Consider the following 16,755-nt stretch of genomic DNA (forward strand, 5'->3'; position numbering starts at 1 on the left):
CCTCAAGAAACCGTCCGTGCCCACAGAGGCTCTGAAGTAACAGACTTGACATGAGCCTCGGTTCTTCCCCTGCTCTCACCGGCCCTACGGGGCTCAGCATGGGCCAGAGTGGACGCGGCTCTGAGCTTGAGGAGCACCGTTTAATGGAGCATTGGATCCTCAGGACTCGCCCAACGCCCAAACTCCTGCTTTATTTTCCAGCCAAAGGACACTCTACTTTTCTGGAAAAAACACCCTCTTTGTTTGCTAGGGCTGCTGTGACGCGGTGCCCCCAACTCGGTGCCTAAGAACAGCTGGGCGCCCGCCGGCTCCTCCAGGCCGCTCCCTGTGGGGGCGCCTGACATCTCGATGGCCCCTATCGTACGCCCTTCCCCTCTCGGCCTCATGTCCACGTGGCATCATAGGGGCGTGTGCATCTGGGTGCCCCCTCTTCCTCCTTCCTACGGGCACAGTCATGTGGGGCTAACAACCGCGTCTTAACTTGACCTTTAGCAAAGATCTTGTTTCCAAGGAAAGTCCCCTTGTGATGTGCTCAGGGGAGACCAACCCCTGACAGTCTCCCATGTCCACGCTGTTCCCATCACCTGCAATGCCCCCCCATGATTTCTGCCTTGGGGCCATCTCCCCGTCTTCCCTCTCCACCCCATGTGGGGCCACCCCCTAGTGGACCCCAGAGCTCCATGTGGTGCTTCTTCCTTGACACCCACTAGAGTCTCTCATGTTATCACCATTTGCTTTTCTTCTTAATCCCCCCTCTTTTTTGGCCCCTGAAAGATTAGTGCCCCGGTAAGCTTAGCAGGTGTGTGCCTCAGGTTCTCGGCCCTGGAGTTCCAGTTTCTCTAGGGTGGGATTTGGGTCTCGCTCATTTTGGCTCTGCCGCTCCCTCTCCAGTTCTGGACACAGTATCTGGGTGCATGGGAGGCCCTTGGCATAGCCTGCAGCAGGAGGTGGGGGCACAGTGGGTGCACAGCAGGGTCCGGGTCCGAGCTGCTGGTGTGCACACACCTGTCCTCACCAGGTGCCGCCGCTCCCGACCTGGGCAGACCTGCGCCTCTGGCTCTTCAGGGAGATCTTGCATCCCCTTGCCCCAAAGGTGTAATCTTTCCATGTGTCCGTGTGTGTATGCACGCTTTCTCCAAGGAAAGAGGCCAGGGAAAGGCTAAGGGGTGTTGCTCTAAGGGGTGTTGTTTTTGTGGGGGAGCACCTCCTCTCTGTCTCCTTGTTCCCCTTCCTCACCTTCTTTGGTATCTTCATCATCATCCCTACTAAGCGACTCATCGGTTTATATTATTTAATTTTTCAGCTCAGGCTTCTAGAATGTGGCAGCTATCTGATCTTATTAGCCATACCCTGCTCCAAGATAATCTGCTTAAAATTGATACCACCCAGGGATTTGACTTCCCTGATTACATTTCCTGCTGACTCCAGCCCTTGCCTTTTGCTCATCAGAACCTAAACAGCATGACCCAGAGGACAGCCACCACCCTGGTGTGGCAGGGCGCTTGAGGACTTCAGCTCTGGAGGGCCTCAGTTGGGGTGGGAGGCACAGAGGTTGAGAGAACGAGTCTTCCCTTACCTCGTGGAGTTATTTTGAGACGAACATAATCATTATTTAACATTTTTGGAAGAAGAAAGGCTTTGCAAATGCCAAGATGCTATAGTAGAACCTCAAAATAATGTGGCATATTGTTATACAGATTCACACACCCGTGAGTCACATCACAGGGTTTTGGAAAACAGCTTTCAATTGTCTCAAGTGCAGTGGGCGGGGGGTGTATGGAGAAGCCTTTGAATGTGCTCCTGACCAGTCACGGTGGTGCCCAGGGGCTAAGTGACAGGACTTGGAATGAGAAGCCTGGATTTAACATGGCGCAGCATCTTATTACCAGGACAAGTCAGCACGAGTGACTGAGTATACCACCCTTGGCTTCCTTGGCACAAGCTAGGTGGTCTTCACCTCCGAGGGGTGTGCGATGGGGATGCTGTCAATGAGGAGCCCTGTGTTCTCTCCTTAGCCCATTGCCTGAGTGTATATCATTGCTATGGGTGCTGGCTGCTGGGCTTGTTTTATAATGATCTAATTGAGAAATGAAAAATAGCTCCATGAAAAGTTTCACTGTACTGTATGTATTTAAAATAGTTCCAGATAACAGAAGAAAAAAAAATACCATATAGCAATTCGTAATTAACTGCCAACAAGCTTTCACAGACAGTGAGGTTTGAGCTGGTAATTGAAGAATTAATGGGAAGCGAATGCGATAAATAAGCCATGAGATAAGCATTCAGGACAGAGGAACAATGGAAGAGGGAACAGAAGCTAAAACACGGAAGGCATGGTCAGCCTAGCGTTTATCTGCATGGGGCTGTGGACAGGAGGGTGGGTGACAAGGCCAGACGGTTGTCTGGCAAGAAGAAGATGTCAGCCGAGTGTCTTGTCACCGGGCAGAGCTCTCTCGTGTCACTGGAGACCCAGAGCAGAGTGTGGACTGGGGGACGGGGCATGTCCATGACATAGCTTGATAGTGGTGTGTCAGGTAGATTTATCTAGAATCAGGGACTATATGAAGAAGCCTTGAAGCAGTGGCCCCAAATGGGAGTAGGGGTGAGGAATTTGATCCAGCCTTTGTTCATCATCTGATGTATGTCACACACCAGGTGCTAACCTGACCCTTTTTTAAAAATCCCGGTAGCACCGAGGAGGTACATAATGATATCTACATTTTACAGGAGGGGAAACTGAGGCTCTGAGAGGTTAAGTAATTTGTTTAAGGTCACACCCAGCTGGTAGGTGGTAGGAGAGGGGTTTGAAAGCCAGCAGTCTGTCTCCAGATCTTTCTGCCATGCTGTACTGAAGTGGGGGCCTAGTAAAAGGTTGTGTACATGAGATACCACAAAACACGTATTTGAGACCTGGTGTTTGATCAGGTGTGGGGAATTAGGAAGGTTTTGGCAAGAAGGGAGCATAACTCCAAGAGTTTACGCCTAAGTAACTAGAAGCCTAGGAGTGTTTTAAACACTTGGCCGCACAGAAAGGGAAAAACTTTGGGAGGGGAATTACAGAAAGGTTGAGTTTGCGGTTGAGATGTTCAATAATGAAAATGCCATACTGCTACTGTGAAAATAAAAATTTGGTAAAGATTTTGTAGCTGGAGATGAAGGTCTGAGTTGGCCTCCTAGAGTTGGATGTCCAGGGAGGTTCAGAGAAAGGTAGAAGGTGGTCAGAGCAGCCCTGCTCACCCCCTGAGAGAGGATGAAACCGAGTGCAAAATGTTGGTACTTGAAGAACCAAGGATGTGGCTGTTGGCACAGGACACAGCAGAGGGCAGGGGCTGCTTCGTCATCTGCTAGCTGAGGAATAGGGAGTGTGGACACATGGGGAGTTGGTGTTTGTGCAGATACCAGGAGATGGAATGTGGCCACATGCAGAAAAGGAAAACCAGAAAAAACCCTTTCTACGCAAAATGAACTATAATCCAAAATTATGAAGTACTTAGAAAAGAAAAACCTAATGAATTGATTCAATATTCTGGCAATCCTAGCCAATGCAATAAGACAAGAAATACAAGACTTGAAAGGATAGGCGACTGTCTTATGGTGAAAGTTAGGATCACCCCACAGATTGTTGAGGGGTCTTAGAAGCAACTGTAGAGCCAATTAGAGAATTTAGCAAAATAGCTAACTAAAACAAGGCCAATAAACAAAAATCAGCATGTTCCCTAAACACCATTAGAAAATTTAACAGAAAGCAAATGACATTTACAAGATCAAAAATGAAATAAAACAAAAATATGAGTGAAAAAGGACAATCCTCATGAAGGATATGCAAGACGTTTTGGGAAAACACAAAACATTATTGAGCATATGAAAGAGAAGCTGAGTAAATGGAGTGGATAAGTTACTTTGAATAGAGAGAACTTTGATAAAGGTGTTGAGTTCATTCTCCCCGAAGTCCACAAATTAAATACAGTCCCATTAAAATCCCAGCAGGTGTTTTGAAGGTAGTTGCTTGATAAGCTTATTTTATAATTGAAATCAAAGAATGAAAGACAAATAATAGCAAAGGTATTTCTTAAAGAGAAGATAAAGATGAGGAGACTTGCCTGGTAGACTTAGAAAAATACAGTAACTTAGATAGGGGAGACAAATGAGCCAAAATGTAATATGTTTTACTATTTAGAGAACATGTGTGTGTGCCTGTAGTTATTGTTGGTAGACAGACAGACAGACAGACAGACAGATGTGTGTATTTTTGAGATGTCATTGCAAGTCAGTATGAAAGGGAGAAACAGTTCAATAAAATCACAAAATAACTCATAAATTAGGGGTGAAAGTTGTAAGCAGAAACTTTTTGTTTTAAATAAGGTTGGGTATTTTGAAATGATCTTAGATACACAAAAAGTTTCAATGGAAGTCTGCTGTGCGGTCCTCCTAAATCACGATGAGGCTCTCACGCCCGCTGGGAAACCAGAAATGGTGTTATTGTCAAGACACAATATTTGATTTTGACTTTGCCCACTCCCTCAGCCCCCATGCTCTGCAAACACTCTTTTCTGCTGCAGGATCTGTCCCAGAATGACAGGTGTGCTTCTTGGCTGATCGGGTCTGTGGTGTCCCAGCCTCTCCTGGACCTGGGTCACCTTCACAGCCTTGAAAGCACTGATCAGACACTGCAGAATGTCTCCTAACTTAGGCTTGACAATCGGGTCTTGGGTTTGGGAGGAGGACCACAGAAGTGAGTGTCCCTTTGCTGACGGTGTCCTGAGTGGGTGCTCCTGTGGTATGGCTGACGGCCGCCCCTTGCCCGCCATGGCAGTGTTGGCAGGATTGCCAGGGCAGAACAGTGTCTCCCACTTCAGCTGTCCTGGGGAAGGATGCTGATGAGCAACAGCCCCTCCACGCCAGGAGTTAAGCCTCAGCTCCTTGAGGAGGAGGCTCTATACAGATCATTCGGAATTCTTCTCTAAGGGGGCTTGGTAATCGTACTTTCAAAGGAACAGAGAATATCATGTAACTTTGAGGAGGCAAAATCTAAAGACACAGAGTGCAAATCACATAAAGGGGGAGTTAAATGCATTGGACTCTGTTAATCTAAGAACACATCTATATAGGCCGTGGCACAGGACTTTACTCCGTAGACTGAGAGGGCTTAATTCCAATGCATGTCTGCAGCAGAGTTTGCAGACCAAGAGCAGACTCTCCCCACATAAAAGAGACCAATGACCTACATATACACTATATACGTATGTGTCTACGTCACGTATAATATAACCCATCCTCCACACACCGTGAGGACAGGAGGTGGAGAGAAAGTTCAGAGAACAGACTCCCACAGAGATGAAGGGTCACCTCAGATGAGCAGGGAGTCACATCTTAAAGCTCCAAGGCCCTGACAGTTGCTCACCTCAGGTACCAGGCCTGACTCAGCAGACGGGAGACAGAGGACGGAGCCCATCTGCTGAGTGACCACACAGGTGTGAGCGAGCCCTGTCACCTTGGGGAGATGCTTAGCAACGCAGTTAAAGATTTGGGTCCATGAAATCAGAGAGGTAGCCTCCAAGGCTTCTCCCACATTTTAAGCTTGTTAAAATGCGGCCACGGACGCAGTGGAGTCTGAGACCCTGTGTCCCTGGACTCCCAGCGGACGTGGCCCTGTGCTCTCCATGCCCAGCTGGGAGCAGAAGCCTCCAGGATGGAGGTCAGCGAGCAGTGGCCCCTGGCCCGGGGTCAGCTCTGGCCCCGGGCCACTTTCGAAAATGGAGTTGAATCGGCGCTCGTCCACCTGCTGGGTGTTGTCTGTGGCTGCTTTCCGACGATGGTGGCAGGGTTTCCTAGTGCAACAGACTCTAGGATTGTAAAGCCTAAAATATTCATTATCTGGGCCCTTTACAGGAAGGTTGTCACTGCTGCTGTAGAGGGTGTGAAAATATTTACTGCAACTTGCGTGAAAATATTTATTGCAACTTTTGGGTGGGGTAATGAGTGAATGGAAGTGTCAGTGGGGAGACCAGGTATAGAGTTAACTTGTAGTCTCGTTGCAGAGTGGAGTACAGCGTGGGATGAGTGAAGGAGAATGACGTGGGTCGACATGGATAAATCTAGAAAACATCCCTGTTTTCAGCTCAGACTCAGGCAGCCTAACACTATCGTTTGCTCACGGCTGGGTGCCCGGGGGGCGCAGTGACTACAAGCTGCCGGGAAAGGATGCCCTCCCATCAGGGCAGGGTCACCCCCCGGTCGGAGGGTCGGGTCGGGCAGGGGTGATGGCTCTCAGCCACAGCCGTCATGGTGTCTCCCCAAATTTGGAAAGATGATAACAAAAAATTATAAATTGTTAGTTGGGTGGTGCGCACATAGTTTTGATATTCTCTGCGGTTTTCTGATATTTTGGATATTTCAAAATTTTGAAAAGCAGCTATGGAATTAGGGACGGCGGACGTGCTGCGTATAGGCAGGCCTTCTGGGGAGCAGGGTGGGGAGTGAGGATGGAGACTGGGCTCACACCCAGGCGCTCTCACCTGTCCATGAGCAGGAGGTGACGTGCGGCTGTGACACACTGTCCCTTGTGGAGTTACAGCTGGAGACTGGGAAGGGGGTTTTGCTGTGTGGCTGCTTTTACCCGCTGACTTCCAGGCCATTTTGATCCTAAGAGGTCATGTCATCGTGTCGTCGGGCTAAGCTCTCTCTCCCTAAGCCAGGCTCAGCTGTCACTGCACGGTCTTAGTGGTGAAGCCCCACTGTGCGTCCTCTTGAAACCCCTGTCGGGGAAGAGGCCTCTGATCCTCAAGGGCCCTTCAGAGTTGGACCCGTGGCTGTTGTCTAGCCTCTTGGTGGTTCATGTTCTCTCGTGTCACCCAGGGCGGTGCCCTCCCAGGGTGACCTCCCCAGGGCAGGTGCCCTGAGCTAAACCTCCTTTGGGCTCTAAATCCCTGCATGCCGCTTGGCCTGTGGACCTTGGGGCCTCGTTGTTTTCCCAGGGTGCTGAGGCCACTTGCAGGAAGACATGCTGTTCACCTAAGCGGGGGGGTCTTGGTTCAGGATGCATGTGTCGGTGGGTGCATTCGTGTCATGGAGTGTCCTGCGCTATCTCCCCAAGGCCTCCTCAGCAACCTAGTGAAGCCTCTGTCGGGCTGGGAATTTAGAGATGTGGGCACACTTGGGGTCAGATTGTGCCCCCTGGGTACAGCAGGTGTGGCTGGCACCTGACCGCCTTGGTCAGACGCCCACAGCCACTGAAGCTACAGTGTCGCTCTCTTCCTGCGCATCCGCCTGGCAAGCGGCCTGCAGCAGGTTTTCTTGTTGGGAACCCGGTTTCCAGACTCCCTGCCTCTGGCCCGCACAGCTCAGTTTCTGCACTATCTCCCCTTTTTTGTGCGCGAGGTCTGTTCCCCTGGTGTGGGATCCCAGCACTTCTTTCTCATGGTGCCCCAGCACCCGGAGGAGGGTGAGTTTGATCACTGTGGTGGGCAAGGCTGGCTGAGGCGGCCGACCTCCGTCTTTCAGGCACAGCGCATAACCTGCTGGCTTCATTCTTACAATATGATGTGTCTGGCAAAGTTTCAAATGCTAAGAGAAACCATGCAGATATTGTGAGCTACTCAAGGGGCCAGGGGATAGACAATAGGGAGTGGTGGGGTAGATGGCAAACTGGCAAACACATAGACTGTCTCAATCGAACAGCACCACTATTGCTATTGTTGGCCCAGCACTGCCAGATCTCTTGGACTTTCAAAGGAAGCTAGAAATGGGGATATATAACATGTGAATATCCCTGGTGTTGAACGCCAGCAAATAAGTCGATTTTTTTTTAATGCATCAAAAAGACACCTCCTAGAGCCACATGCAACCTATAGGTGAGGTGCAACCTCAGACAAACAGAGACGATCTAACAATTTCAAACAAGCTAGTTTGTGGGCAACAAGCCTGGCCTTAGGGTCCCGTCTACCAGCCTTCTCCACAAGGAGAAGAAAGACCTTAGATTGCAAACCCTCTTGTCCCACCAGGTAGCAGAGGTGCAGGCAAAGCAGCCTCAGCCATCTCCCAGGGACTGGGCAACCCCAGGAAACAAAGCCAGAGCCATTGATGGGGGGCTTCTCTTTACCACCACGTGCTTTTCCTGCCCTCCCTGTCCCCACAGAGCCCGAGGAGAGGGTGCTGGGAGACAGCTCCACTGGGCACCTTGCCTGGCTTCCCAGGAGAATTCTCGGACTTTCCACACTTGCTCTGGGTGTGACTGTGTTCTGAGTAATTGCTCTTTTCTCCAAACCCATTTTCATCTGTCTTCACAAGGTTTATTTTTCATCCTTCCTGAGCTGAACTCCCCAAAATAACATCAAGATGAAGGATTCGATGTCCAGATGGAGTTTGGGGTTGCCTGCGTGGGCACCCTGATAGACGCAGTGTGCCGTGGGAGGGGCAGGTGTGGCGGCTGGTGGGGGCAGAGACGGAGCAGCCTGGGAGAGGGGTGAGCGGGGGTCTGCTGGAGTGTGGCAGGCAGGCCGTGGGGGACTCGCCCCCAGGGAGGGGAGCTCTGGCCCTCCATCTAGTGTGGAGAAGGACCCAGACACGTCCCCACCAAGGCTGCCCCCTCTTGCTGGATCTGAGCTTGAGCAACTGAGAGCTGCATGCAGGCAGTCACTTAGCAGGCCGGTGGGTTATGGATGACCGGGCTCAGCGGTCACAGCACCACAGTCAGCTTGGTTTTCTTGTTGATAGTGGAGCGTCTGTTCCCGCGCCCCCACCCCATGTACACAGTCAGTATTGGCATCTCCCCAAGCCCTGGGAGGTGCTGCGTTAAGCAGGCTCACTCCACGGGTCTGTGACCTGCAGGTGGTCAGTAATATGTCTGGTGTCCAGGCTGGGCAGCTGGGCATTGCTTGGGGGCCCCTCTTTAGCCTGTGCCTGCCCGAGGCTAGAACCAAGCAAAGACGGGGTGGCAGCAGGAGGACGGCCCGGATGGGATGGGTGCCCAGCAGGCACACACTCCTGGCCTCTCTCCCGTCCTGCTCTTGGCATCTGGGCCTCCTGTGCCCCATGAGTCAGTCCCCCACGACCTCAGCACCAGGATCCGCTCTTGTGTAGAAAACGCCTCTCGCCACCCCGCCGTGTAGAGCTGAGCTTTACTGCGATGCGGCAGCTGGCAGAGGACAGCCAGAAACCGTCCAGGAGGGAGTGTTTGAAAATGTCGTGCAGGAGAGTTCTGCTGGGTAGTGGTGTTTGTAGCAGGGCCTCACGCCCTCGTGGAGCTAGGTAATGAGGCTGTGCTGTCAGGTAACCGGAGGAAGAAGCCGGGCAGAGGGAGGCCTTGAGGATGCCGAGTGGGGTATGCGCGCAGATGGGGGTGCCGGGGAGGCCTTCTCACCGGCAGGTGCTGCAGGTGGGTGTCTGGACTTGAGTCTGGGCCAGGAGTAGGGCCGGGAGAGGGCAGAATGTGAGACCGTCGGAAGACAGAGGCCTTAGGCCTCGGCCACCCTGCGTCGCCGCCGTAGCAGCCGCCCTGGCCTGCCTTGCTGCCGGTCGGAGAACTCACCTGCTTTTGGCTCAGTGAGCTCGGCCCTGGGACCTCCAGACCCTCTCACCTGATCCTGCGGGTGCTCGGCGCCCCTTCCCCGGCCTCTTGCTTTACTTCTCCCCTCCCTTCCCTAAAATGATCCCGGAGTCCTGGCTGGCTTCTCGCGAAACCTATACCTAGGCGGTCCCCGAAGACCCAGCTCTGTTCTGAATTACAGAGGCCTCCGAGGGACCGCGCTGGATGGCGCGGGCCTGCTGTGGACAGACGGGGGAGGGCTGGACGTGGGGCCCGGGGGGCGAGGCCTTCTGCAGGGGGGTGTCCGCCCCTCTTTGTGGCCCCCCCATCTGTCCCTTTCCCAGTGTCCATGGTAGTCCTGGCCTCCTCACCCCCCGCCCCCCCGGACAGGCCTCTCCTTCCTGCTCCAGGGCTGTTCTGAGCAGGAGGGGCGGACTGCAGGGTTTTGGAGCTGTGCCTCTTCTACTATCAGGCTTCAGCATTTAGAATCTTGGAACGGCCCCACCTGGGAAAGAGTTCCAGAGAAAACAAACTTCAGATCCCAGCTCATATGGGAAAAGGCTCATGTTCACGGAGGCAGCTTTAGGGACCTGGCAGAGGCTCAGGCAGGCGTGGGCCCCTCTTTTAATGGACCAGACATGGCGCCTCCCAGGGCCGCGCGGCCTCTGCAGGACGCCCTCTTGGAAGCGAGGCTGTCCCTTTCACAGCAGGGGGGGGGGTATGGTGGGGGGGGGTGGTCCTGGGTCTTCAGCGGACCAACGGCTTTTGTTCTGAGGGAGGCAAGACAGATTTCAGGGGGCTGAGCCTTCCCTTGCGTCTACTCCCCGTGTCCTCTTGGGGAGCTGTTCCCCTCCTGGAGATGGGCTGGGTTGCTTCGATGGGAAAGAAGGAACCAGGATTATCGCCTGAGTCGTAATAATTCCCCTTCCAGACCTGGGACTAGTGCCCCGAGCGGCAGTGATGGGCCCAAATTCGGGGTGCTCTGGACCAAGGAGAAAGGGGGCAGGGCCAGCACGCTGGAGAGACGCTTGGACAGAGTTGGTGCTGGGGGGCAGCCTCGCCTCCCTGACTCCCCGTGCGGTCCCCTGATGCCAGAGGGTGGCAGAACCATATTTGATGGTCAAAGGAGGCCGGTCAAACTGTGCCAGTGCGGGAGCTGGGGACACCTGGACTTCTGTGCCCAAAGAAACGCTCTTCCCCATGTTTTTGCTCTTGGGGCTCAATACTGACCATTAACCCCGTGTCTGCCTCTTCTGCCAGGGGTCTTTTCAAACATAGACAATCATGGGATATTAAACTTGAAGGACAATAGAGATCATCTAGTCCCATCAACTCACTATATATATGAGGAGCCTGAGGTCCAGAGTGGGGAAGTGACTTACCCAAGGTCACATGGTGAGTTCCCTCCTTCCTGTCTCTGTGTGCAGTGCAGACCCTCCCCCACCACTTCTGACTCTTAAAATCTTAAGACCTCCATGTGTCCCAGAGGACTGGGGGATGAAGGTGCCCTTAGCTTGGAGGAGTGTCCCACGGGAGGCTGCCTCCCAGGGCCTGGGGGAGGCGTGTGAGAGAGAGAGACGTCTCCACAGGCAGCCCAGAGCAGCCACCTGCTCCCTTCCACCTCCAACCCAGGTCGGCCCTGCCCCAGCTTGACCGAGGGTGCTACCCCAGAAATGGCTGCCCTTGAAACTGATCTCCCACTAGCAATATGCTCCCTGCAGAGGGAGGGGTCCCAACATCCAAGGTAACTACGTCTTCGCCAGGTTGAAGGCCCCAGGCAGCCAACTCAGCCCCTCCTGGAGAGCCCCAGCCCCAGCAGCCGTCATGCCCTTCACAGAGTGATGGGGGTGGCTGGCCCCTCTCTTGCCCGCACTCAGTTCAGGAACACACACTCTACAGAAATTGAGGTACAGACATGTTTGGTTTTAACCCGGGGCTGGTGGAGCGCCCACCCGGAGGCTCGGTCAGGGACCCTCCTCCGGGGCGTGGCGGTGTGTCCACGCGGGAGCTGAGCAGGAAGGCCTCCTGCTGGAGGCTGCCGTGGCTCTGGGGTCACCCGTGTTAGTCCTTCAGGGTATTTCCATCTCCTCCAAGGCTTTGGCTTGGAAGAGCTTAGAGATCAGCCCTCAGCCCCTCAGCCGTCCACGGACCTGATGAAATGAGAAAGAAGGCCACGGACACGGCCTTGTAGACTTGAGTCCGGCGGCCCTAGGCTAGGTGTGCTCAGAGGGGCCCTTGGCCCTCAGCTCCCCGACGAGGCATGGCCCTTCCGCTCAGCGCCTTCCCTAGCACTCAGTTAGCTCTGAGGAGCATTTCCCTCCCGCCCCAGGGCCCAAGCCCTCCCCTGCTCCTCCGGCTCATCATCAGGGCCTCCGCCCCCTCCAGCCCCCTCCAGGTGAAGCTGCTCCAGTCTCCATGGCAACCCGAGACCCAGCCCCAGATAGTTTGCTCATGTCCCTCCCTGGGTTGAGTGGAGGCTGCAGCAAAATGGAGGAGGCTTTCCGGTCTCTCTGACCTCGCTTGGTTTTCAGTTAGCGCCTCCCCAGCCCGCCCCCTCCCCGCCCCTCCTGACGCCCGGTGTCTGCTCCCCGTAGCTCTGTCTCCCCAGCTCCAGCTCTCACCCCCTTTCCGACTCCTCTGTCTCCCCTCCTAGTTTCGTTCTTCTTTGGGGATTTTGGTTTTTACTTTATTTTGCTTTTTTCTGTTTTTCTGTTTTTGTTTTTTGTTTTTTGTTTTTTATAGGTTTCAGAGAAATTATGTTGAATCCAATAAGCCTTCCCGGACATTCCAAGCCTCTTAACCATGGCATCTATGTTGAGGATGTCAATGTTTATTTCAGCAAAGGACGTCATGGCTTTTAAAACTCCTTTTAAGCCTCCCTGTTCTGATGTCACCTGGGTAGGCTGGGCTCTCGCAGAGGTTGGCAGCTCTAGGCCTTGTTCTCTTTGGATCCGGGGATGCTAAGTAGAAACTGCATGAGCCGCCGGTGCCCCTGCACCCCTTCAGACCACCACGCCGGGTGTCTGCCCCCACCCGCCACTGGCAGGGTTGCCCCCCCTCCAATCATCACTGTGCTCCTCTTTCCGGCCTCCGAGGCAGCTCCTGCACCGTCTTTAGAGTCACTATAAAGCGAATTAGCACCTGGCGCCAGGAAACACCTATACACACTAGCCCTCCTCTCGTTTCTCAAACAACCCAGCCGCCACGAGAAAGCCTGCTGAAGCCAGCGGAAGCGCGGGGCTCCGCGTTCTCCCCCGGACCGGGCTGTGCCCTTAGTGACCTCCACCCTGCGACCTTCAGCGGGGAGCGGCTCCGCAGAGGGACGGCGCGGTGAGGAGGGAGCCGCCCGGGCGCTGGCACCAGATTAGGTCCCAGAGGAAAGAATGGAAACCAGTCATTTTCTCTCTCTTTTTTTGGTGTTTTTATTTTATTTTTATTATTATTTTTTTTTGGTGGAGAAAAACCATACCTTTTTTTGGACACACTTCCCCCACTTCCTCTTCTTTCTGGAACGGCTCACAGTGAGTGTGATGTTAGAAAGTCCCTGGGACAGGAGGACCGCTCCAGGGCGCCCCCCGGCCCAGCTCTGCAGCGCCCCGGCTCTGGCTGCACCCTGGCTGGCCTCTGGGACCGCAGGGACCGAGGGGGCTCGGGGACCGAGGCCCTGCCTGCTGGCCCGGGACCCGGGACTGGCTTCCTCCCCCACTGTCACTTACTCTTGACTCTGAGAACTCTCGGAACCCAGTGGAATCACCATGTCAAGGCCAAGATGAACTGAAGGGCAAGAGAAGTGCCCTTGGCTCCTCCAGCCCCTCCTGTGGCACCCGTGGGAGCCCCGCGGCGCCCACTACCGTGGCCCCTTTGCTTGCTTTGACTCATGCCTTACTCCATGGCTACCCTCTCCCGAGAGGGGTGTGTCTCCCCCAGGGCCCACCTGATCTGCTGGGGAGCGGGGCGGGAGGCTCTGATAGGAAAGGCGCAGGGGCCAGGCCCGAGTCTCCCAGGCTGGCCGCCCTAGTGGCTGCTGCACTTGGGAGGGGCCCAGCTCTCCCGCCCACGGTGCCTCCATCCGGGGAGTCAGCGGGCGGTCAGGAACATGGGGCCTTCCAATGGGGGCTCTTAGGAAAAAGTGGTGATGGTTGCAACCCGCTAAGTTTTGGGGTGCTGATGCACAGCGATTGGCGACAGATCCTCTGCCTTTGGCCAGCTTCCCTGGGAGTTAAGATTCCCACTTGGGGTTCTCCCTCCTGGGTCCCGTGGGGCTGGGGCTTCAGGTCAGATGCCCAGCAGGGTTCTGCAGCTGCCTCCCTGGGGTTTAACAACTTCAAGTTCTTGTCCTGGATCTGCCTCCCGGGCACCAGAGTGTCTGGGGCAGCGCAAGGGGGGTTCAGCGTCTCCCCAGGCCTCCAGGCGCGTGTGTATCCAGCCCTCCCAGCTCCCCACCATCCTGCCCCCCACTGCTTCAGGCTTCCCCATCATGCCCTGCCAGCTCTTTGGGCCAGGGCGTCTCCTGAGTGTGGCTTTAAGGAGTAAGCTTGAGGACGATGTTTTTTAATTATTGTAAATCATTACCTCATTTCCAGCCTGCCAGGCTCCATCCACCCAGCGTCTTCCACCCGCCATGTCCTCACCTTGTGCTATGACAACGGGGCGTTGTGTTTCCACAGAGACCTATAGGCGTGTTCAGTGTATAGTTTCTTAATAAACACTTTATTTTCTAATGAAAAGACTGGGTCAGACCTCTTATTTGGCAATTTTGCAAAGAAAATGCAAGAGCTGGAGACCCTGGGCTCCCTGGCTTTCCCCCTAGCTTACTCTCGTTTTCAGTTTCTCAACCCAGTCCTGTTTGCAAAGCTGTTGATGCCCCGGTCCCGTGGTCGCGCTCACTGAGACCCCTTCCAATCAGTCAGGTCCGTGCAGCCAGGTGCTTTCTTACCTTATGGAGAAGGAATTAGAGGCACAGAGAGGTTGGTGGTTCACCCAGCGCCTCCCGGCACAGGAGCGGAGCAAGGCGCAAGCCTGACTCCCCCAGACGCCACCCGGCTGCTGACACTCTGGGCTGGGGGCGACCTGTTGCCCCAGCAGCCAAGCCTTGCAGAGACCCTCTCTTCAGTGCTGATGTTTGAGGGGTCTGGGAGTGGGGCTGGGGACACTGTCTTGGACACTGTGGGGTCCTCCCTTGGGGGAGTACTTTTGTGTCTTTCTGGGGGGTCTTGGGAAGTGACTTTGCCCAGAGGAGACGGGGTTGTGGGCTTACAGGCCAACCTGCAGACAATTGGGAGGCCCCCGCACCCCCGCGGACTTGTGCATGCTTGGGGCCACGCTGCTCTCATGACTGATCTCTCGGGGGCAGCTAGAGGGGTCAGGCGAGAGTCTGGGGGAACCCCGAAGCAGAATGTGGACATGAGCTGACACGTCACCTGCCCTCGGTGCCCAGCCCTGCCGTGGTGGGAGGGACAAGCTTCTGTAACTCACTGCCTTCCCCTTAGGATGAGGGGATCTGGGTGCAGGAGATGGGGAGCAAGAGTGGAGGGTGTGACTGGGTGGCTCCTGGGGTGGATTCGGACGTCACTCGCCGCTGTGGGCTTGGTTGGCGCTCGCTGACTTGGGGTATGAGGGCAAGACCATGCATTGGGCTGGGTGAGCGCAACAGGAAGCTGCCCGACTGGCCAGGTGTCTCTGCCTCCCCTGCTGGCTACACCTCCTTCGTCTGGTTGCTTTGGGTCCCCTGCCCCACCCCATCCACAGTGGAAGTTTCTCTCCCAAGCGGCCTGAGGCGGGGGTGGCCCCAGCTCTGCAACTGCTGTTCTCGATGGATGGAAGGTTCAAGTGGGGATGCCTGGGCTCCAGGGAGAACATGGTGAGCGGCAGGCGCAGGGGTGGTGCTTCCTTTGGTCCGATGCACAGGCCTGTCCGTGCATGGCGGGCGAGATGGTGGATAGAGGGGCCCCGGGAGGTGAAGGGGAAGCTCCGTGCCTGGGAGGGGGCGGCCTCAGCCCCGGCAGGGAGAGCTTTTCCCCTCCAGTGGGAGGCAGCAGGGGAGATGAGGGCCATGGCTGCGCTTAGAGGTTTGGGGAACGTGGAAATGAGCAAGTTCTTGTCTGGTGGCTGGTGTTTTGCCTACAGGGTGTAAGGCCAGGCCCGACGCTGCGAGTGAGTGAGGAGACCTGTTTGGAGTGTCTGGAGTCCGACACAGGCTGGCGGGTGGCAGGGAAAGGTGGCCGGACCCGGAGGCGAGAGCGGGCTGCGACTGGAGAACATGTCAGTGCCCAGACTCAGTTTCCCAGCTGGGCTCTGCTGCCCAAGGCATTTCCTCCCGCCATCGAGTCTCTAGGACCGTCAGCCCAGGGCAGACCGGGGGGCAGAGCTCAGCCGGAGAAGCTGCCCCTGCCCTGGCTGGTGCAGGAGGCTCTGGGGCCCAGCGGGACCTGCAGCTCCCCGGCCGGGGCTCTGGCGTCTTACCCACAGGACTTCTCTGTTGTCTTCTCCGACTTAGTGAACATGTTGGTCCTGGGGGATGTGGTGACAGGTCCGCAGCAGACCCAGCCACGAGCCCAGCTTGGCTGCCCGGGGCTCCCCAGCTCCTCCTTTTGGAGGGGTGGCTGAGGGGCACTGGCTCTGACCCTCATTCCCTGAAGCTTGAAAGTGGGGATCTCACTGTGCCTTTGAGGTGGTGCAGGGCAGTGAGACCCAGCGCGGGCCGTGCAGGGACATTCTCTGGAGAGGGTGACGTGGCCAGATCTTGGCATTGGGTGCCGGGCGCCAGGCATGGGCTTCCCTCGGGTTGTCCGTCAAACGCGGGGAGCACCCGCACGATCAGACGCATGTAGCAGCGAGGAGCCCAGGCTCGGCTCAACCACTAGCCCAGAGTTTGCACCACGGATGTGGGCTGACCAGGCTTGGCGGGAGCTGCTCGACCTCAGGGCGCTCTTGGCAGCTCGGCCACCCTGCTGAGCTGTGCAGCTTCTGCTCTGGGAAGGCTGGGAACTCGGGGAGCCCCCAGTCGTGGCCCCTGTGGCCCCCGCTCCATGGTGAAGGGGGCTTTCAGGGTGTTTAGGTGTGGGGAGCCACCTTTGAACGGGAGTGTGTGGTGCGGCGGGGGCCTAAGACTGCTCAGACCAGAGGCCTGTGGGTTCCTCACTCACTCTGGCGTTCTGGGGCCGGATGCCTACAGGGAGGCTGGTTTGGGCTTCAGCTGGGGGGATGTCCCAGCAGTCGTGTTGGGGAGGGCA

The 16,755-nt window shown here is 55.5% G+C and overlaps 1 protein-coding gene across 3 annotated transcripts in view; it reads left to right on the plus strand.

Moving 5' to 3' along the window:
- Window positions 1-16,755, plus strand: part of NTRK3 (neurotrophic receptor tyrosine kinase 3) — a 249,703-nt gene that overhangs the window by 161,650 nt on the left and 71,298 nt on the right. The window contains exons 13-14 of one of the 3 annotated variants that reach the window (XM_037510028.2): window positions 10,784-10,918; window positions 12,266-12,660. The exons of the other annotated variants lie outside the window; for them this stretch is intronic. Of the exons in view, the coding sequence (XP_037365925.1) occupies window positions 10,784-10,918; window positions 12,266-12,384 (254 nt within the window). The 3' untranslated portion in view covers window positions 12,385-12,660. Of the gene's footprint in view, window positions 1-10,783; window positions 10,919-12,265; window positions 12,661-16,755 lie in introns of those variants that run through there. 3 annotated transcript variants of the gene reach the window in all.

This window comes from Talpa occidentalis, unplaced genomic scaffold (assembly GCF_014898055.3).
Source record: "Talpa occidentalis isolate TD23 unplaced genomic scaffold, MPIMG_talOcc4v2.1 talOcc4.14, whole genome shotgun sequence".
Taxonomy (NCBI): domain Eukaryota; kingdom Metazoa; phylum Chordata; class Mammalia; order Eulipotyphla; family Talpidae; genus Talpa; species Talpa occidentalis.